Source organism: Anopheles maculipalpis, chromosome 2RL (genome assembly GCF_943734695.1).
Source record: "Anopheles maculipalpis chromosome 2RL, idAnoMacuDA_375_x, whole genome shotgun sequence".
NCBI lineage: Eukaryota > Metazoa > Arthropoda > Insecta > Diptera > Culicidae > Anopheles > Anopheles maculipalpis.
In genome coordinates, this window is record NC_064871.1 from 25,277,940 (window position 1) to 25,299,649 (window position 21,710).

General features: G+C 45.6%; 3 protein-coding genes across 4 annotated transcripts in view; 1 reads left to right on the forward strand and 2 right to left on the reverse strand.

Annotated features, from left to right (window-relative positions):
* The window catches only part of LOC126557583 (GATA-binding factor C), an 82,594-nt gene extending 73,228 nt beyond the window's left edge, over positions 1-9,366 (reverse strand). For both annotated transcript variants that reach the window (XM_050213399.1, XM_050213398.1), the window contains exon 1: positions 9,127-9,366. In XM_050213399.1, coding sequence (XP_050069356.1) covers positions 9,127-9,313 — 187 coding nt within the window. In that variant the 5' untranslated portion in view covers positions 9,314-9,366. The remainder of the gene's footprint in view (positions 1-9,126) is intronic.
* LOC126565732 (uncharacterized) overlaps positions 1-21,710 on the forward strand; it is a 578,093-nt gene that overhangs the window by 80,112 nt on the left and 476,271 nt on the right. The gene's annotated exons all lie outside the window — the stretch shown is intronic.
* LOC126557323 (transcription factor IIIB 90 kDa subunit) overlaps positions 1-21,710 on the reverse strand; it is a 525,788-nt gene that overhangs the window by 32,096 nt on the left and 471,982 nt on the right. The window lies entirely within an intron of this gene.

A 21,710-nucleotide genomic window follows, 5' to 3' on the forward strand; every position in this document is an offset into this window, starting at 1 on the left:
TTTCAATTTGACTGATTTATGCTGTCCCTGAGTCTTTTGTTCATGTTTTGGGAAGCTGATGCTCATGCGTTTACAATAGTTTTTCGTGTGTGTGTGAGCCATCGAAAGGCTTTGTTCGGGGACAATGATCTTAAGGCGTCACATTTGTGTTTTTTTGTTTTGTTATGAAAATTATTGGTTACAGCTTTTGTTGTATTTGTTTCTATCGCGTATCTGTTAAAGGACAGACACAGCAAATACTTCATTTTTGTATTGATCTTTCTGTGACAGTATTTAGAAGGTGTAATAAGAGTAAAGGGATTATATAGACTTTAGAAAACCGTAAAGAAAGCATCGAACAATGATCCATGTAGTACAAATATTACACTTTTTCGCTCGATTATTACATTGACATTAATATGCAGTGCTAAAGAGGTCAAACTCGAAAATTCCCTGAAGCTTGACTTCAAGACACTAACTGTCCGGAGCTTGTACAACTACCCGACATCGTTAGCAGCGTGATTGCAAAATCAAATTAATTTTTTGTTTGACCATTCTCCTCAGCAGCTAAAAAGTTTTCCCCAAACCAGCAGTAATCACTTCCGCAAAGGTTCCGAAGGAAGCAAATACAATTTGTTCTGGTGCGCCTAATCTAAATCAGCCCGCAGTCTAGTTGCTCCGGCCGCCATCACCGATAAGCGAGCGTTACCCAATTTTTTTTTGTCGGCTCTTTTCTCTGGAGTGTTTTGTCTTGTGCTGTTTTTCTGTACTCAATTTTCCCTTACCATTCGCCCTGTCAACAACAGTGGTGGTGGTTCGCGAAGAAAAGATAGTGAAACCGGTGTGTGTGCATCAATTTTCCGCTGGTATGCCTTTTGCGTATTTACCATGCGAAGGGAAACACGAGAGCCTTTTGAAGCAGTTCCTGAAATAAGGTAAGAGCAGGAAGAAAAAAAGATCGTACCCACTACAACTTCCTCTTGAACTGTTATCTCGGCAGCATCGAGGATTGGATGTAATTATTATTTATAATAATCATTTTACATAATTACAACCAATTTCACCTGTTCCCACCGTGGTGTACACACTCCCACGACACACCAAGTCCTTTTACCTTTCGGCTGGTTGGCAGGAGTCGAAAGGTAGCGTTGAAGGTTATCCTATGCCTTCCGGGCTGTGACGTTTGGACGGGGGAAGAGCATCGGAAGTTCTCTCATTCTATACTGCTACTTGTCCTAAACTTGTACTTCCTTCTGGTTCCGTTTTTTTGCTCCCACATTTGCCCTTGCCTGGAGGGTCTCAAACCTGAAACGCTACCTGACAGCTGGTGGAGGTGAATGATGAGTTCATTTTGAGGAACAAAACGCTAGGCTAGATGGTATTTGTGCAAATTCACCAGGAGCAATGGCAGAAATTGAAGTTATTTTTTGTGTGCAAGACTGTTACGCCAAAACAAGAGCGAACAAAAACTGTAACCAATTTCACCAGATTACCTGCACCGTAATGAGGTTTATAAGAAGATGCCAAAGTAAAGCTCACCGCGTAGAGATAAAATACACACAACGACTACAAAAAAAGCTTCCTTATTAAAATGATAATCATACCGTCCGAAAAATGTAAACCACGGTTGGAATAAATGGGCTGCAACAATGGAAACTAGCTTTAATCGATAGTAGAAGAAGTGAGACAGCAGAAGTTTAGCCCTCAGCAAAGAACACGAGCACGAGAAATGGTACACGAGACCAACAAACATGACGATCGTGTTTACAACGCGCGCGCCTGCGGAGCCTGCAAAAGACAAAACAGCACTGGCGAGAACGAGAGCGGGTTCGCGTTCGTGTTTATCTTGTTTTATAACTCTATACACCATTTGTTGTAGAGCTGTATGTACATAATATCGCGCTCGTGGTTCACGCCTTCCTATCCTATCCTGAGAGGGGTTAAGCTGCTTGGGGGAAAAAATATGTAAATTCTTCATAAAACCATCGTGTATGCTTGAGCATGACCGAAAAGAAAACCTCTGTGTAAAATGTGTTGATTAAACGGCTCCAACAAGTACGAGGATCGCCGAGCGTTGTATTAGTTTTAGAACATTTATTAATTACCTCATCTTTTTCATTTTGAGCATTCCTTTTGATTTTGTTTGATGAACTCATAAAACCACTACATACCGTGTTGTAAGCATAAGGGCATGCACGTTTTCTGTCCTTATTTATCGCATTTGAATTCGTACCATCCCACTTTATGCTTCAACGCCACATATTCGCAGCATTGACGCTCGCGCGTTGATGTGCCAAGTGAATCTTGATTTACCGGTTCCAGTCTGCGCCATCGCTGCGCCGGATTGCATTTCGTACAGTCACCCAACGTCAATGGCAATCTGTCTTCTTCTCCACCAAACCTTCCCTCCGTTGACCTGCCTGTTCGGGCGTGATCTACAAGATCCATATTCATTACATGCACAACCACCGTCCGGTATGTGGTGATCACACCCGAATTGGTCAAAACAAAACGGATAACCCTTACCGATTCCGAGTTTCGCACAGGTACGGCGAGCGCTCTCCTCATCCTTTCGGCCAGGTACTTTACGTACCCTTCCGCGTAAACCACTGTGCGGCAGCGTGCTGAAGTGAGAAGAAACACAAGCCGGCTGGGAGTTGATCCTTCCCGGCGTCAGTCCCTTTTGCGTTCGAATCCGCAACGGTAGTCAAGCGTCTGTCTGCAATCTTCTCGGATGGCCGGAGTACCGGATTGGCTTAAAGCGACCGAATCGATGACTTTGCTTGGGTTTCCACTTGAGAGTGGTCAGTTCGAAGGACTGTCAGACGAGTGGCGCCAGCACACCAGGATGCAAATCTTAGCCCAGTGTCTCCCGGGAGAGGCTTAATTGCAAGCTTTACATGCTTAGGGTCTACGGGCTCTGCAGATTCCCTACCCTTTCCAAATCTCGAGCTCGAGCTGGTTGCTGTGCGTGTCGTTGCGGGAGAGGTATACTGCCCGGGTCTCGGTAAGAGATACATCCGATCTGATCTGATGCGGATTATCTTACATCCTTCGTATTGGGATCGGGCCCTTGCCTGACACGCTGCGCTTCCGGTGGTGTATTAGATTCACCCTACCGACAGCTTCACCGAGCATCTTCAATTGCACATTGCACGCGTGTACTGAAAGGTAGCTTCTATAAGAAGCCTACGATTACCCTGTTTTGAGCAGAATTTCGTATGCATCCGCTCCATTAAAAACGCATTAAACGGAGAGAAACCGATCGACACTGCTCATACATATGCAAGTACCGGGTGCGTTTATTTTTCCTCTTTGGCCAGTGTTACTAACACTCTTGAAGTGTGTGGTGTATGTGACAAAAGCAGGCACATTGAAGGTTTGCGGATATCAGCGATCAATAGTGTCTAAATTATTTCTGCAGAGTGAGAAACTGGCTATAAGGTTGGTACCAATTCAAACCAATACATGAATAGGAATGATTTAAGTTTGGTATACCTATAGTAGGCAGTACATTAGGACTACACCCACATCACAATGACAAAGACATATGTGTCGACAGCTTGTGAGGTCCGTTTGTTTAAAAATGGGAACGACACAAGACACACGCTATGCTTTAGTTTACTCACGCACTGCACACAAATCGGGAACTGTTGAACTCTCGTAAAATTAGAGTTTTAATGCATACTAAACTTTTCTCATTTGGTTGATTTTCCCACTCCTAGCAAGGTTAATTTTGTTATGTTCAGCTAGAATGCTCTTATAAACCCTTTTTTGTCTCTTACCCAAGTCACTAAATCCCTTTTTTCATTCTCCTAGAGTTTACCAACTCCTGGGCATCCGTTTTACGGCAGTGAAGGTTAATTAACGATTTCTTCGTTAAAAGTTCAAAATACCCAAAACAAAAAGTTAATGAAACACAGCCAACCAAATCCCGTGGTTCATCAACCGCTGGAAAGCTGGCTCGTGGCGACGGGGTCGCACAATCGTTAGGAGTTTTGATTTTTATTAGCCACCTTAAGTGGTTGCAATCAATCGCGATAAATGTTGTCAATTCCTAGAACGCTCTTAACCCGCATGCTATGTATCGGGTTATGGTGATTGTAGAGAAGAAGTAAAATAGTGTTAAGAAACGGTAGAAAAGTAAAAAAAAATGAAGACAGAGTAAAGGTACCCTTGGCCTGAAAGTGGAACACGCTTAGCTCGTAAAACAAACACTATGGAGGGTCGTAAAAATGGTTATCGAAATAAATAGACTCTTCGATCGGGTTCTGCTCCCGAGAGTCTCTTGTTAAATTATTCTACTTTAAAGTTCGACGAAATTTAGGGTTCCAAAAAAAAAAAAACCACACTAAGGACGATGTTTAAAAAATACTTGTGCACATGTCACACATTCCTGGCTTACCAACACACATGGCAGCGCTGTAAAGTTTTACTCGAAACCGAATTGAGTGCCGCCAGTGTTGAACAGCGTGTTGTAACATAATTTGATTTTATTTAGCATGAGCTTGCAATTTTCGAACCAGCCAACCAACCAGCCTCGCCGGCAACAAGGGTCAGTGACGGTGTGTCGAGTTACCCGGGAGGTCTTTCAGAGCGCCGGTGGAAGGACGTCTCGGCTGGCCTCTTCCAACAAACCTGAACCGAATGGTGGAGAAAGACTCAAACGCACGGAGGATCGCGATCCACAACCGTTGTACTAAGCAATTTCAAAAAACCTCGAGAAGAAAAGCACAAACATCGAACTGTGCGCTCTACGCCAGCTTACGCACGGTACACATCGAACTATCTACGATCGCAGTACCGGGGCCATGCGGTCCGCAGAGGAAAAACCTTTTAATGGATTAACCTGCGACCGCGCGGTGGCGGTGTTGTTCCCTTAATGGCCCACTCGTCTGGTTATATTTGGAGCACATCGGATCTTTAACTAGAGAAGCGCGCTCGAGTTCAAGCTTGCGCGCGCCACGACGGAGGCGGAGAAATTCAAAGATGATGGTCATTTTCTCCTCAACAACAACAAGCAAAGAAAAAAATGCCTGACTACAACGTTGGGTGAAGGAAAAATACGCCACCGAAAAGGGAATCTGTCGAACACCAAACAAAAAGCGAGCAAAAAAAAAAAGAAAAAAAGGTGCACTTATTTGTTTTAATGTGTTTATTAAGAAAAGCCTTTAATTTTACCTTTCTCCTTTTCCCTCTCGATCGCACACCCATCCATTCGTGGTGAATTCTTTTGCTTTTCCACTCTAACGTATCGCCTTTTCGGCTCACGATCACGAGCATTAAGTGAAGGCTAAGGTGCGATCATCGAAATATGATCGTCCTACGAAAGAAGAAAACAAAAAAAAAACCTCCGACCGTTGCCGGTTTCGTTCGGAGTGACGTTTGTTTGTGCCGCCGAATCATGCGCGGAACGGCAATCGAGCGGCTTTCTGTTCGGGCAGAGTGCCGCCCGATACGAGCCCCGTACGCACATGTGTTTTCGATCAGCCACGAAATAGAAACAGAAGCCCGCGCCTGCAGTAGCCGGAACGCTAAATTGAATTATGACAGTTTGATTGTGTTTGGCCGGCGCGCGGCAACCCACCAATCGTCATCGCCATTTTGGAGCTCGCGGGCGGGGAGCGGAGCGTGCGAAAGGATTGCGCCGGTAGAAGGCCAATCTGGCGGCGATCGGACGGTCGGCAAAGTATCGAAACCTCTTGGACCAGCTGGCAGATGGATGGATGGATGGATGGTTGGAATTTTAAGTGGCGCTCCGAACTGACCGGAGGCCGGACTTTCATCGGGAAGGCGGTCTTCGAGCACAGTCTCAGACCCGGGTTGCACCAAAAAGGACTCTAATGCGCATCGGGCGTGCTAGACGACTAGCGTCTCCGTGTGTATGAGGGGTCACCGGTCGACACAAATGTGGTAATTAGCTTCAATTAAGACATCAGCCCGAGATGACAGATTAATTTTTGCAGATTAATGTGCCCTGGACCGTGCCGTGACCGTGCGCACGGAAAGTAGCAATTAATTGCATACTCTAGCAATTGAAAGCTCTCGTTTGGAGACGTTTGATACATTTTCCCTCACCAAGAGGGACCACTTTTCGTGGTGCGACCCTCGTCGTTTTGGACTTTGGACTGCTGTGGAGTCCGCGAAACGTGCTGCGACACTTTCGTTCGTCCGCAGCAGAGTGTCTAGCGATCTCATTATGCTACGATACAGCCATCAGCAGACTGGAGGCTGATTGAATTAGCTGCATCTTAGATGGTAGATGGCGACGCGCGCAACTAGCAAACGACAGGGTTCCGTTTGTCTGGAATGCCTGGAACTCCTAGTGGCCATTTCGAGCCAAAACATCTCCAGCTCTCGCTCTTGGACCGTCACGACGCGCACGATGTTGTTCGTGTCGATGAATTTTTGGTGATTAAAACACCTTTTATGTTACCAGTCAGTGATACATCCCTGGTGAGTTTCAGCTCGCAATTGGCACATTTGGTGACCTTTTCTTCGATCATAGCCCAATGAAATGGGAATTTCCAAATTTTCTTTCCCTCCTGCTCGCTAGTAGAAGATAAACTTCCAGCTAGGCGATACAAAAAAGCTATAAAAATCGCCTAAAATTTCTACGTCGCTAATAAAGCGATTGTGTCGCAACATTGCTGGGGACAGGACTACGGGATCGACCTTGTGCCTTTGCCAGCACACTAAATCCACGGAAGCTCAATCCCAGCTCGAATGCTAATGTGCGCACCGCGCATATTCGAGCACACCCGAGGAACGCGGCGTATCATGTTATCGATTATTTTATGATCCCCCCGCCGTCCGCGGTCGTCCGCCTCGGGGTCTAATGTTGCCAGATTTTCCAATAGGAAAAAACAAAAAAATTGATAGATCCATCCTTTTTAGCGTAACATAAAACACACACCAAACTCGGTAGAAACTGGCAAGATATCAATCAATCACCGGATCCGACCGGGGGTTCCAGGCAACCTGTTGCGGGTGACACGTCCCAAGACTGTACTGCGCGTACCATTTGCATGTCGTCGAATTTTTGGTTGATTTGTTTTTATCATTTCGATTGCTCCGCGTGGCATAAAATGGAGAAACTTTACGAGACAGAAGCAATAAAACAGTTTCCACCTTCCTAGGAACCGATTAAGCGAGCAGCCCACTCGCCGAATCGACAGACTCTATTAATCGAAGCAAAAAGAAAGAACTGGAGTCAGCTTCCACTGATCAGTGTGTATGCTCCCCGGCTAGATCGCTACCCTCAGCTCTCTCTCTTTCTCTCTCCCTCCCTCTCTTTCCTCGCTCAGTTTACCGTGTAAAATGATCGTGAGGACGACTTAGTCGCCCCAGTAAGCCATCTCTACTCTAAGCCAGTTGAGCATTCGGGGTCGTTTAATGTGCGTCTGGTAGCGAGAAGTAAATCAAATATTTAAATTAAACTTCACCCTACTGGTACGCACCACAGCAGCAACTTAACGACCAAATCGACGTCGTACAGCCGGGTCGATCGTGATTGAAACGCGATCGTGAGATTTATTGCGCATCAAACCCAATCAAATGGTAGTAGAAATTTAGTGTACGGCGACGGTGAATGGTTCTGTGCTGTGGTTGTGCGGATGGAACAGCGAAATACACGAACGGTCGAACAAAACGGGCGTGATTGTTTTCGGTGGGTTAAAGTAATAAAGTAAACGCTTTGCTAGCGACGCCTTCCTCGAGCGCAACATTAACCCGGTGTGAGAACGGATTCTAGGAAGTTTGTGGGTACAAATCAACCTGAGGATTAATTTTCATCGCTACTTCATTAAATGTATATTTGGCTGTAGATTGCTAATCATCAAATCTAGTTTGATGGTGGTGTGGTTTGTTTTGGTGCTATTTTTTTGCGTTCGTGTGGCTTGGGACCTTCTCATCACTAGCATCTCATCACCAAAACCCCTTCCGAATCCTCTTTAGGACACATTTAGCATTTTCTGAGTCGCTTCCACCAACACCACCATCGGGCTCAAGCGACGCATTCAGATTAAGCATCTTTTAATTACAAAGCTCACGGAGTGTTTCATCACAATTTAGTTAGTCTCTCCACACCAAAACCTTACGCCCAGGTCAGTGGGCAATTTTCAACCACGCGCGCACGGTGAGATCTCATTCCCATTCCCAGCTAGCTACAGCAGCGAGTAAAAGCAACGAGGACGTGGGGAAATGCGGCTGAGACGGGGACAGCTGAATTGCATTTAGGCACGGCATGGCATCGTCTTCATTTTCGACATGCAATTCAACGAGCTGCGCGAATGCGCCACCACCAACCACAAACCGTAGAGGGCGGGGGAAAAACGCAAAACTTCAATGTCCCATCAAGCGGCGAACCTTTCTTTCGTTCTTTCGCGTTATTCTTACGCTGTCATCAGCCCTCGGTACAAAAACCTTCGCGACGGCACACATGCATTTGACGGTGCTGGCCAAAATTTCAATGATAAAGTAATTACCAGCGTATCCGTCGAAGCGCCATTCATGTCTTGCTTGTTTTGGACATCGGCGTGAGGAGCATAAGCGGTTTGCTCGTTGCACAATAATGCGCCACAAGAAGGGCGTGAGGGCGTGAAGCAAGATGGTGAGGAACGGGGTTTTATTTTGGCGTGCGATAATTACATTTCCGCGACGCGTTCAAGCGTCTCGTTGTTCTTGATGGAAATCTCAATTGCAGTTTTGGTTCCTGTGCCATTCACAGACGTTCCGTTCCGTCGTTTGCCGCAAATGCCGGCACGGTATGGGTCAGGTTAGCAAACAGCAAGAAGAAGAAAACATTTAGCAAACCACCCCGGTACATGCACCGGCATTAACACTCAGTGCACGAGTGTTCGGGTGTGTAGCCTAGTGCTGCGGTGTGTAGTAATTATTGTTAATTACTTTTTTATGTAATTGAAATTGAAATAACAGCCACGCTCGCGTCAGCACGTTTGGCAGTGGAGAAACAGTAGATTTTCGATTTTTTTTTCGACTCGCTGTTTGAAATCTTCACTCTAAACAATGTACTTCTTTGGTAGACAAAAGAAAGCAAACGAAAACTTTTCTACCTTCTACCAAAACGGTTGTTTATCCAACCAGACTTCCGAAGCGTTTAGATCGAGGTTTTTAAAATACACTTACCGTGTGGTCCGTAACTCGTTGGGTAGTACCGCCGATGGGAACCATTTTCCAGCGGGTAAAATGGGTTCATCTCGGATGGATCGACCGCGGCCGTCTGGTGACCGAGGGCGGCCGATGTACCGGGCGATCCACCGAGCCGCTGGTTGTCGTACCAGCTCCGTGCCTCGGCTGCCGACGTCATATCCATGATGGCTGTTTTGCTCGGCGCTCGCTTGTAACTCACAATGTAATGCTTCTTTTTTTTCTCTCTCACACACACACACGCACTAGCACTCACTAACTCACACAGCCACACGCACGCACGTTCACTTAAACTCTTGCAAAATGTAATGTGTTAAAACCCGTTTCAACTTCACCGCCCCAGAAGTCCTTACTAGCGGCACGGGGAATGCTTCCTTTTCAGCTCAGCTTACTTGACGACAGTTTTTCCTTCGAGGAACATTTTCACATCCCGGGCACACATCTTCCGCATCTTCCCAAAGTGCGTGCCGGCTCAGTTCCGTGGTGCATCGAAGTCGCTTGGTCGCATTGCGCACATGTCACTGCGGCCCGGTTGCGTACGACACAAAATGGTGGATCGCAAACGGGCGAAAAGACTTGAACGGTGGCAGCAAAAATCCGATTCGTCGATCACTGCTACTCGGCCACGAACGACGCCAGGGCAACCCGCGGAGCGATACTCTTATTTATCACGCTGCACTCCTTTTGTTCATTCGTCATCCAGGCGAAGCCACACGGTTGAACACGCGTTGAATACCATCGCCTATTGCGCGTTCGTTCGCGTGCTGGCGACGATGCGATTGCGGGATGCGTTGCACGACCACGATCGCTTTTCCTGGGCCGCGTATGCGGGTCCGTCTTGGCAGAGGGTTGATCCGCGCGAGCTGATGATTTGGGGTTGTAATTTATACACACAAACGCTGCGTTGCTCATTCAATGAAACAAATTTTGCTGCCTCCTGTTTGTTGTCTCGCCTCTCCCGGATGAGAAATCGTTTTGCTTGCCGGACTCCCGTTGTCACTTGGAACACTCTGTCGAACGCGCTGCGGAAAATAAAAACAAAACGAGGCATTATAAGTAAAGCAAAACAAAAATATCATTAAACTAGTGATCAACCGCTTAAATAAGGTGGAAAATTGTAGGCTCCCTTTTCATCCGTATCCGGGGGAAATTAAAACTCGACAAACTTTACCGTAAACCGTGTAACAAATTTTGTCTAAGCCACGGGAGTTGAATCGTCAGTTTTGGGAAGCAGGGAAAGCCACGTGAGCGATGAAATTGACACCGATCCTGTTCGAAACACAGCTACGGTTAGATTGTTGAAGACACCGTGCCCCTGGACCCGCTATCGCATCGCAACAGTGGGATCGTTATCAAACAGCTTCACTCAACCGCTCTCCCCAGAACAATCCATAAGACGCGGGAAAAAACGACTGATAAAAAAAGTTAGGGCCTGCACTGGGAAGGTGGAGCTCACACGCCTTGTAGTTGGGCAGCTATTGGCGCCGTTTCGGCAGTCAATAGCGCAACGGATGCTATCAGCGTGTAATACATCCTGATAACTCATGATTGCTATCCAATCGATTTTGCTGGGAAACACCATCACATCAGACCGACCATCGAAGGTAAGCGTTTATTCGCGTAATTTGTGACATTGAAATGATGTCCACGTCTCGTCGAAAAGAGGGGGTTCAAGATGCGTTTTGTGTCGATTGTACTGATACTAGGAAAGGAAATGTAAAACTTGCCAAAACCCCTTAGGAAAGCATTCCGTTCTACGTTAATGGATCGCTCTCGGTGATAGAGCTCCTGTGTCCTTCACGGCACCGAATAACGACCATTTTCTTTTATTAAATGCATGAATGCGATACGTTGCAGCTCATGTTCGCTTGGTATAGTACAATCAACCAACGGTGGCTTAACACAATCGATTGTTAGACAATAAAATGATAAGCGTCATATTCACCCCGGTCGCTAACATTCAGTCGCTGCATGAAAAACTGAGCCCTCTCTCCCTGGGCTCTCCCTTCGAAGCTGCAATCGAGACAAGCATAAAATGGCGCACAACAATTGAATCGCTATACTCAGCAGGCTTATAAACCTATTCCGCCAATCGATTGACCCACAGTACGAGCTAATGGAATGGGAAACACAACAAATACACAAGTTCTTTGCTCTCGATTCCGTCCAGGCTACAAAACAGTCACTTTGTTGCAGACAGACCGTGATCTGTGCGATCCTTGCCAAAGTACCGTTGGTCCCAAAAGCACGCCTCTTTACCAAAGCTTTAGGATTGAGAAAACGGGTGCGTTTACTAGGGGGTTTTTTTTTGTCCTTTATTGCGCCACAAAGGCAACGGCTCAACCGCTGTGCGCAACAATGAAGCTGTTTAGAACGTTGAAAAGTAAGTGCGCTTGCGACGTAATCGATATCGGGTCGGCTCGATCATCCGTACCGTCGTAGGGATGAAGTTTTTCCCTTCCCAAGGTTACCAACGTGAACATTTCAAGCACTCCTCTTGAAGAGTGTGTGTGTGTGTGTGAGTGAACTGAACGGAAAATGCAGAGTGGGAAATGGAACAATAAGCAGTAAGCCGTAGGAAGCGGTATACTGGTTGAAGGATATCATATTTCTGTCACCGTGTCTGGGGCCTGCAGCATGGCAAGGAGGGAGAGTTGAAAGGAAATGCGGCACACCGTTTCAATGTAACAATGTAACAATTGTTGGCCAAAATGTTTATTCATTTCCACGTTGAGTAACCCTGCTTTTTGCAAATATATTTTTTGTCAGGATTAGTTGAACGCCTCCTTATGTTTTAGAAGCTTTTCTTTCATTCTCTCACCACTTTTACGGGGTACTCATCAAAAAAGGGCCATCAACAACAACCCGAACGCGTCTGTCAACACGTAATCGATAAAATAGGAAATCGCTACCGATTGAATAATTCAATTTTATGCCAACGTCCTCAGCCGATTGCGTGCCAACGACATTCTAATCATTCGCCGCTACCTTCATCGCTATATCTCAAAAGAACCTTTCCGTCTTGTCGTCTTCTACCGTAAAGTAAAAGCGCCAGCGTTAGCTGCGTCAATTTTGGGAGGGGGTGGTGTCACATTGTCTTGGGTGGCGTGCTTCTGCTTCGTCATACAATTCGCTCACCTATTCTGGTGCCATTATGACACCGCCCTTTCCACCTGAACCAACGGCGACGAGTGGTAATTAAATCACGCTCCTAACGAACTAAAAAAGCACCGCCAAAAGGTGTCATCATCATCATCGGTACACCTTATATCTTCATGTACGAATTGCTTCTTCATCAGCAGCGACTGTGTTCATTAATCTTTGCCAATGGTAGCTGATTAAGCTACTGTTTCTTGACAGGAAATGCACAAGCTAGGACAAAGGCAAGCTAGCGCTGGATGCCATTGGTAGGCTCGAGATAATCAACCTCCGGAGTAACGGCGGAAGTCGAAAGCAACTGTCACCCACAAACACAACTAGCTCTAAATTTCTTACTTCCTAACATAAAAACCTTCCAACTACAAGGTTTTGTGACAAACAACATCGTCATAAAAATATGTTTCATGTTCTCTACACCATTTCACTCGAGCCGACGCCATTTTGTGAGCTACTCATTCGGGTCCTTTAGGTGCAGAGATCATTCCTCTAGAGCAGTTCTCCTTTTCAACTGACGATACTTCTCGCCCCACGCCACCGTTCCTTTTCCTGTGTCAGTTTTACGACGACAATTGGTACTGTAATTTTATAGTGCCCTCTCTTCGTTTTACGATGGCCTCCGGTTTTTCCACTCGACTCCCGATGGTTGTTGCACGTGGAAATGAGAGTGACCCCATCGTCGTCTTCGTCGCACGGATAAACCTTTACTCATTAATGGGAGAATGCTGGTCCGGTTCCTGGAGCGAGCATCCAGGGAGCAAAAACAGTAGTAAGTGAAATAATAACATTTATAGTATTAAACCCTCGCCCCGGTCACACACCCTGTCGCAGGCAATCTTGATAGTGTACGTCGTAAAGAATGAATGAAAAAAAAAAACGCAAAATAATCATGCTCACATTCATAAGAATCTAATAAAAAGCAGCAAGTCGTTGAAGCTCAACAATAAAACTCTACCCGTGCAAAGAGGGTCCACCAGAAGAAAGTGGTGCGCGCGTAAGTTCACTTTTCGTTGGGTGTCAGGCTAATAGGAGAGACTCCCCCCATTTATGCATGTTATATGTGGCCATCAAAATCATGACGGTGTCGTAAAAGAAATGAAACGGCAACGGCCAAAAACTCCTTACCAAAACTACAAATCAGCAAACGAATCCTGCCCACTAGTAAAGGGGCTCTAATAAAACACTCACTACCAGCCAAGGTTGCGAAGCGTGCTACACTCGGAAGTGGCGTCCATTCATTCATCGGCTTTTTTTTTGTGGAGGTTTATAGTGGTGGATTGGTCTTAAGTACTGTTAAAAGTGGGAGGGCAGTAAAGTGCAGAACAATCAAAACTAAAATGATGATCATGCAAACCTATTCTCGGCGACACTGGCCCGCTAGAGTACATTCTGGAGGGTTCTGAGACTATCGATTTGATTAAGACAGAAGAAAAAAAAAGACAAGAATTCTTTCAATAATTAAATTGATTATTCAGCTACGGCAATTCGCTGCATCTCTTGTCTCGACGATGATAAGGAAGCGAGAAAAACAAACTCCACTCTCCACTGCATTCCGATCCGGTCATCTAGCCGTAAGACGTCCGATATGGCCAGTACCGATCGCAATTAGTCGACCTGTTCCAGTCGCGAGGCCCTCAAGCTCGATGGTTTTATGTTTTACATCAAACTTCTTTTTTATTTTACGTTTTCTTTCTCCTATCTTCGTTTTCCCATCACGCTTTGATATACGTTTGCCAACCCATTTAATCATTCGGTTCGTTCATTTTCGTTCGTTGCTGTCGTTAATTCCTATTACACGATTGTGTATTTTGTGTGTGTGCTGTTTTTATGAGAGTTAACCACAACAGTCGATCGTTAAAAGTAGTTACAAATGACTAACAACTGCAGAACAACATCTACAAACCGTACATCTTCTTCCCATTACCCCGTTGATACGAGGGATATGGTCAACTGGACTGGGCCGAGAACGCGAGGACACGCTCACCGGGATTCGAAGGAAAGGAAATCCCACATGTAATGATGATGGTGAGTGCGGTCTTGGGATGATTTGGTTGATGGTTTGCTGCTGAAGGTGGTAAATTTCCCACCCAGAGTGGCCACTGGTCAGCTTGTGCAGTGGTGTTTGTCTCATTACTTTCTGGTTTTCCAGTTTCCTTTTAATTTGTGGTCTCCCTTATCCAGGGACGCCATTTTCATTGAGCACAGCTACGATCGGATTGTGTACGAGCAAAGTGTGAAGCTACCAGCGAACCAGTTTGCAAATCGAGCGAACTCCAGGGGAAGGTTTACATTAAGATCTTGTCAAAGAACGTTACGAAAGAATAAAATTGTGTGTTTTGTTCGCTAATTAAAATTTGCCAACAGTTTGGTGGACTAATTGCGGTGCTGTTTTTGATACAATTTTAATACCACAAAAGAGCTTGATACAGCAGCAGCTCAAGTAGAATCGTATCGTTTCCAAGATTGCTTAAAGATCACTTTAATTAATGTGGCATATTGTCCTTGTGATAAACGATTGAAATCTTCTCAAAATAGTAAGCAATTTGCCACTTCTCATTTAATGCATATACACCCAATCACTTTCTGTCCACAGCATTCTTATCACAAAACCTCATCATATCAACGCTGATCTATGACCACGGCTCCGTTAGCTCCTTCTTCACGGGATTGCATTGATGAAAATGGTCTGTTTATGAAATCAAACGATACCAAACAAAAGCTACAAATGAGTGTTAAACGCCAGTGCATTAACATAATGCTTACCCTTCAAACTGAAAAAAAACAACCTTTTCAAACGTTCCAAAACGAATGCAAATTGAACCCGATTTCGTTCCTTTCTCATTGGAAAATGTAAAAGAGCCCTGTTGATGCAAACGCTCCTACACTCCGCGATCTTTAACTCACTCGACTCGAGTGTTAGTTTGGCGAGGTTTTGTTTCTTTTTAGGAAAAGATCTCCATGCTAAACAACACCACTAACCAACCAAGTGGAAAATCCGTAAGCAACTGGCATCGTGTGTACATTTTTCGGTTTTATTTCACCTTCCATTTCCCAGCAGTGGGAAGATAATGCTCAAACATTAAAAGCAAAAGGCCTCATTTTGCGTACGAGGCCTGCCGTTTTCTGAGCCCGAAAACTCACTTGACCGAATCGTGCGCACAAATCACGAGCCGCTCGCACACAAACGCAGAGTGACAACTTATTTGCGCAACGCTAGCGTGCGTCTTTGTCGCAAGCATGCCCCGTTACAATCAATTCTCAATCCTCCCGGCCGCCTACGTGACCACCTTCTTCCCGCCAAATGAGGTGAGGCCCCATAAAATGCCGCGCCCGTCTTAATCGCTGGCTGACAGGTCGAGAAAGGTTCGGGATTTATGCGCAACCTCCTGGATGTGTATGTGTGTATGGGGGTGGGAGGGGGAGGAATGGGTTGACTTTGTGAGAGGGTGGTTTTTTTTTGGCACGGTAACTCCAAACGGACAAGGTTAAGGCTTGCTTTTTTCCTACCTGCCTGTAAAGTGCTTTGTCTTGGACAAGAACCTAGCGAGCGATTTGGGACGGGGAACGGGGGGTTTTCTTTGCCTCCACTCCCGTGAAAAGCTGCGATCGTTACGGTGGACGATTTTTGAGGTGACGATAGCAAGAAAAATTGGGCATGAAGTTGTGTGTGTGTGTGCGTGTATCCAGTTCATCCGTTTTTGGCAGCGGTTTTTGGGGAAACGGAAAGAAGCAAAGAACGCAAACAGGCCATGGAAAAATGGTGTCCAAAAATTAGAGCAAACGCGAAAGTGCAGCGAAACGGTAGATTAATTTGAATAATTGCAATGGGAGTGGAAATTTATCTACCATTGTGAATGTGATTGGTGTATAATTTCCCGCAGATTGAAGACATTTTCCCCAACTCTTTTGTGGCGAGGCACAAGCCAAAGAAAATTAAAACAACGGCATAAGGTTTGGTGAAAGCGTTCAATCGTCGTATAATTATTTTGGCTGTTTGGAAGAAGCGATGGTTAAAATGAAAAATTGCAAAAGAACTCAATGGCCGGCGAGGAGAGAACATCCAGCTAAAGGGGCCCCCTAACGAAATCCTGTTCGATGCTGGACAGTCTAATAAATCTCAATCACTTATCACATCACTCAGACCCCATTGTCTGTCGATGGCGGGCTACGTGCCAAGTTAGCCGTCCGCTATCTTTCACACGATCGCGGCCCACGGTGCCTCACGCACGCGTCCACCACTCCTGGACCACCGGCTGCGTTTTGTGGGGTGCGAAAATGGTTGGGCTCCCCCTGGTCGCGTACCTCATTTCTTAGCGGTCAATTCCATCGATCATGGGATCGATTTGGCTAAGACCCGGTACGGGTGAAGCATGCCGGAACCGGAGTATTCCCCAAAACTTGATCAACTTGAACAACGCGTTCCGATTCTACCGATTGTTATTGTGGTGGCCCCCATTCAGCATAATTGCGCACCCGCCGTCCGGGTCGAGCCAATTTATGGTGATAAATTGTTTTATCTCGCGCGCGCACACACACACACTCGTAGTTAGTCTCAGCGGGGTTAAAATGTGCCAGCAGTTCAATATTTCAACATCTCACACTGCTACTCCCGGCAAGCTGATTAGACAACTGACTGAAAGCAGCACTGGCACGGTGGCAACACCTTTTCGAATGGTGCTAGAAATGGGGAGATCCAAGAACCAAGGATGCTGGATACACAATTCAGGGAAAATGTGCACCCATCGTGCATCGATCGAGGAGGGGTAAGAGAGAGAGAGAGAGAGAGAGAAAACGAGAGAGGCTAAGAAAAACAATCAATAACTTTCTTTCCCGCCGTTAGACGAAGAATCGAAACAGATCGAAACGAACCCACCTGATCCTGAGCACACGGGATGGATCGTACGTATTTGAGTAATTAATTAATACACACACTCTACCAAACGCACTCATGATTTAGGTGTCTGTTATTACTATGTGTGCGTGTGTGTGTGTGTCGAAAGCTAGTCCCAGTGGGTGATCGCTCGGTGCGGGAGAATTTCTCGGAACGATCGCAACGCAAGACCTCCCAAGGAAGACCTGGATCGCTGGTCTATTAGGACGATGATAAATGAGTTACAGCCACAACCAAAACATCAGATCTCGTCGTCGCGATCACAGCACAGTTTTGGACGGTTTGCCACCGCTATAACCACTGGAAAATAGTGGAAGCCTCCCAGAAGGAGTTGTGTAAAGCGTCAATGTCTTAAATTGAAATTATCGCATTTAAAGCAACGGAAGGAATATCGCCACAGGAAGGAACAATAACACTTTTATCTATTTGCGTTTCTTGCTGGTTTGTTTTGCTTTTTTTTTTTGGATTGACCTCGCGACTAGTTTGAAAGCTCTGCGGGAGTTCCGTAAAAAGCCCAAAAAACAATCAAAGTTTTCAAGTGTGTTGCTGCATCTCTAAGAGAATAAATAGGCTTCAACTATTGTTTGTATGCCGCTTGCGTCCGTAATGTGAAACTTCCACCTTACAGCAATCAGTCAGTCATCTTCACAGACAAGCACACACACATCGACTTTCGGGTGTCATGAAATCATTTTTCTTGCCACTGAAAAGGCTCTCCTCTGAAACTTCTCGTCCGTTTTCTTACGATGTGTACTCGTTCAAACACACACACACAAAATCCATAACTTCTGGTACCGGGGGTTCGATCCGATCAGGATCGAATACGATGTGCGTACGAGGTGTGGTCAATTGGAGTGTTTTTTGGTGGTGTTTTGATTTATTGATTTATTTCTCTCTACGCTCAATCCGTACAAACACACTATAGAGGCTTTTAATTTGTGTTGTTCTTGTGCTCAAGTGCATCGTTTCATCAGGCGGCAACGTTTTATAAGCGTGTGCATGTGTGAAAGGGGAAAAATGGCAAACAAAGCTGGATTGCAAGAGCGCTACAACACCGACGGTATTTCTGTTGTGGGCTTTGTGCGTAGAAGAGAACCGTTTCGATACACCGAATACCGCAAACAAATCATGGCCAATTAGAAGAATTAATTTTTAATTTCTTACCCTCTTTGGGGTGCGAGATTCGTTATTGATGAAAAGAGATAAATTATTACAAAACTAACGCCAATTTCGAAACGAAGCAAGCAGTAAGATCACCACCAAGATGCACCGATGTAAATGCATCTAATCTCTCATTCGTGCGAGGGACGTTTATCAACCAGAAGGCAGGAAGTTTGCCAATATTTTGACCATCCTAATTGCCAGCTATTTGTTTTCGATCCTCGGATGATCCCGCTGCTACTTTTCGCTGCAATCTCGTGTTCCGACTAATGAGCCGAACGGATGTACGAAGCAACAAATTTGTTCCCGCGCACAGCTTAACCCGGTAAAGGGGCCTAATTTAAATCCATTTATTTGATTGCACAAGCCACAGCAGCAAAAAATCGATCGATGTTGGTCACCACCACACATCTGTTGGTCATCGGGTTTCGTGGTTTTGCCCTTATCTTTCACACTCGTCAACGTCAACGGCGGGTCCTGTCCGAGCGACACAACCGAAAGCATTGTTTGCGGCACGGGAAAAGCGGCCTACCGCTGTGAGTTCGACAAGCACTGGAACACCACAACGGGGAGAAGATTTTTCGACGCATAATGTAAATAGGAGTGTAAAGGACCAACGCGACACATGCGAGCGAGTCGTTGCTTTAGTTAACCGCGGGCACAATCAAAAATAGCGTCGTTTTTTTTTATCAAACGAAACCTGTGTGTTGTGGCGTGTGGTGCAAGTGCCGACGGGTCCCGGACGGTGTGTTCTCAATCAGTGCCCAGAGAAGGGAGGTTGGTCGGGGTGCCGTTTTGTGTGCAAGAGCCTGTCCAACAACGCACCTGATACATCTTGCCCGATAATGTGCGCCCGGACACTACTATTTGATAACGGAAGTGTGTGCTACAAGACAAAAATCGACAAACTTGTCAATCTCTCTGCTTGGTGCTCTTTCGATGCTTGATCGATTAAAGTGCATGTGTGTGTGTGTGTGTGTGTGTGTGTGTGTGTGTGCTTGGCTTTCTAGTTCGTTTTGCTCCCGTAGTGTCCCGGGCAACTCAACAACTTCGATTGACCGTTTGGGGGACACTTTCGTAAACGTTTCCACTCGATGGCGTTTTGATTTGATTAGATAAGAAGCGAAACTTTTGAAGAAGTTTCGGTACGCCCGGTCAGTGTGAAGCCGTGTGTGTGTGTGAGTGTGTGTAGCTGTTTGTTGATCGGGGCAATTTCGAGGTTTTAGAATAAATAAGCCATGATAAATGCTTTCTTATTCCACCCGGCAGCACGACTTGTGTTCTCACGATATGCTGTGTTACTCAACTTCAATCTACCCTTCCGGACAACACATCTCCAATCAGCATCATTGATCAACCGTGAACATGTGTTTGGTACGCAAATCACATCAAAACTCGTGATCTGATTAATACCTTCTTTTCCTTCCATACTTTTCCTGTATGCGCTTGTTTGTGTGTAATGCATTCTTATCACCAAAAACGTTTGATACAGGGCAATAAGTCGTCGATGGCGATAAAAAGTGACCGATGTGATTAGAAGACGAAGGAAAAAAAACCTCCGGAGGAAACGATCGCATAAATGTGTGTCTCCAAAATTGTGAGCGCCGTCGAAAATGGGTCTGCTCGTTCAATTATGAATTCGTTATCGAAAGCACTCAAGTGTCAAAGTTTTTAAATTTATTACCAATTTACGACACCGATAACAAGCAGTCGCCGATAGTGATCCTCCGCGAATGCAACTCTCCTCGTATTGAGATGTTGGGCATGGCTGCTCTTCGAGGTTGTGCTCTATTGCTTTGACCAAATTTTGGTTTTTCTACATCACGGACAGTAATGTTGTTGGGTGAAGAAAGGACAGAAGGGGGCAAAACATCTCTGTTTAGGTTCGCTTTCTTGCACCGCACACTCGTGTGCACGTTGGCAGATTCTACGTTACTGGATGTGTTTCTTGTTCCCGGTTTTCCGATCACCCGACCGCTCCACTCGCTTCCCGGTTTGGGGTTTTGATTGTTTTATTACAGTCCTTTCAAAATATTGAACCACTTCCTTTCCTACTTGGATTTCAATCTTATTGCACCGTTTGGGGGGCTGTTGCCGTTGTGTTTTAGCACGATGTGCACACAAACAAAAATAAAAACAAGGTACTCACTGTAAATCACTCTGTTTCTCTGGTTCTCCTGTACAGACAATCTGCGAGACGACGCGAAATAGCCGACGCAATTGATACAATTGCCGACCAAAGTATAGCACGCACACAGTGATGTGTTCACAATTACTTTTCTTTTGTTGTGGAAACTATTGAGCACTTTTGGGAATCTTCAACAGTCGCGAATGCACACTTTCTGGTAAGTTAGAACAATTTTCGCTTTATGCTTATCTAACGCCACCACACCAAGGAACAATACTATTATCCTTTACCACACTACGGACCAAACACAATCGCTTACTCGACTCACCACACTCATACACTCACATACACACGCACACAATGGTGATGGACAAATCCGGTCTAATGATGAGATGGGCACGGTGGATGCGCCTGGTCGTGTCACTAGAAACAATTCCCGCAATTTCCACGTTACAGCAGTGATAATTATTTAATTCCACACACTGACACACAGATAGTAAGATAGTAAGTGTTGGAACAAAAGGCGCAATTCATACACTGGCAGGCTGGGCTGGTTGGAAGAATTTCGGTACGGCCGATCTCACATTGTCACTACCACAGCTTTGACTTGCAGCTGAATGGCCACTGTCAAAGCGGGTGTTTGATCACAGTACGGTGGACACGAAAAGATTGATCAATCAATCACCAACACGAACGCTGACCAGCTTGCCGACACAGCTTTTCGTTGCAAATCGTTCTGCTTACACCGTTGTAATTGCACTTTACAAGATTCGATTTTTTATCTCAAGACGTTCAATATTTCCATGCACATTCAGGGTAGTTCCGCGTACGTAAAACCGCTCGTAGCTGTTAGTTCACTCACGTACACTTTTGTGGTTGGGAAAATTGGTTAACCCTACTACGTGCACTCACCAAAACGTTGGGGGATGAAATTTTCCACAACGGTATTTAGTATCCGGGGTACCGAACGAACGGATCGATCTAAATTCGGGCTCGTACACATCCGCGTGTTGCGATCCAAATCGTTTTTAGGCTACACCTAATCCCTGATCCACGTTTTGGGGGAAAAATAATCCTTCGGATCACACACATTCACACACGATTTTCCGCGCACTGTAAAAATACGTGCAACACGCGCGCGCATCCACGCCAGCCAACGGTTTTCGAAGAACTGGCTGAAAGAAACGAATGGATGAAAGGCATTGCGCCTTTACAACACGCAGCAAC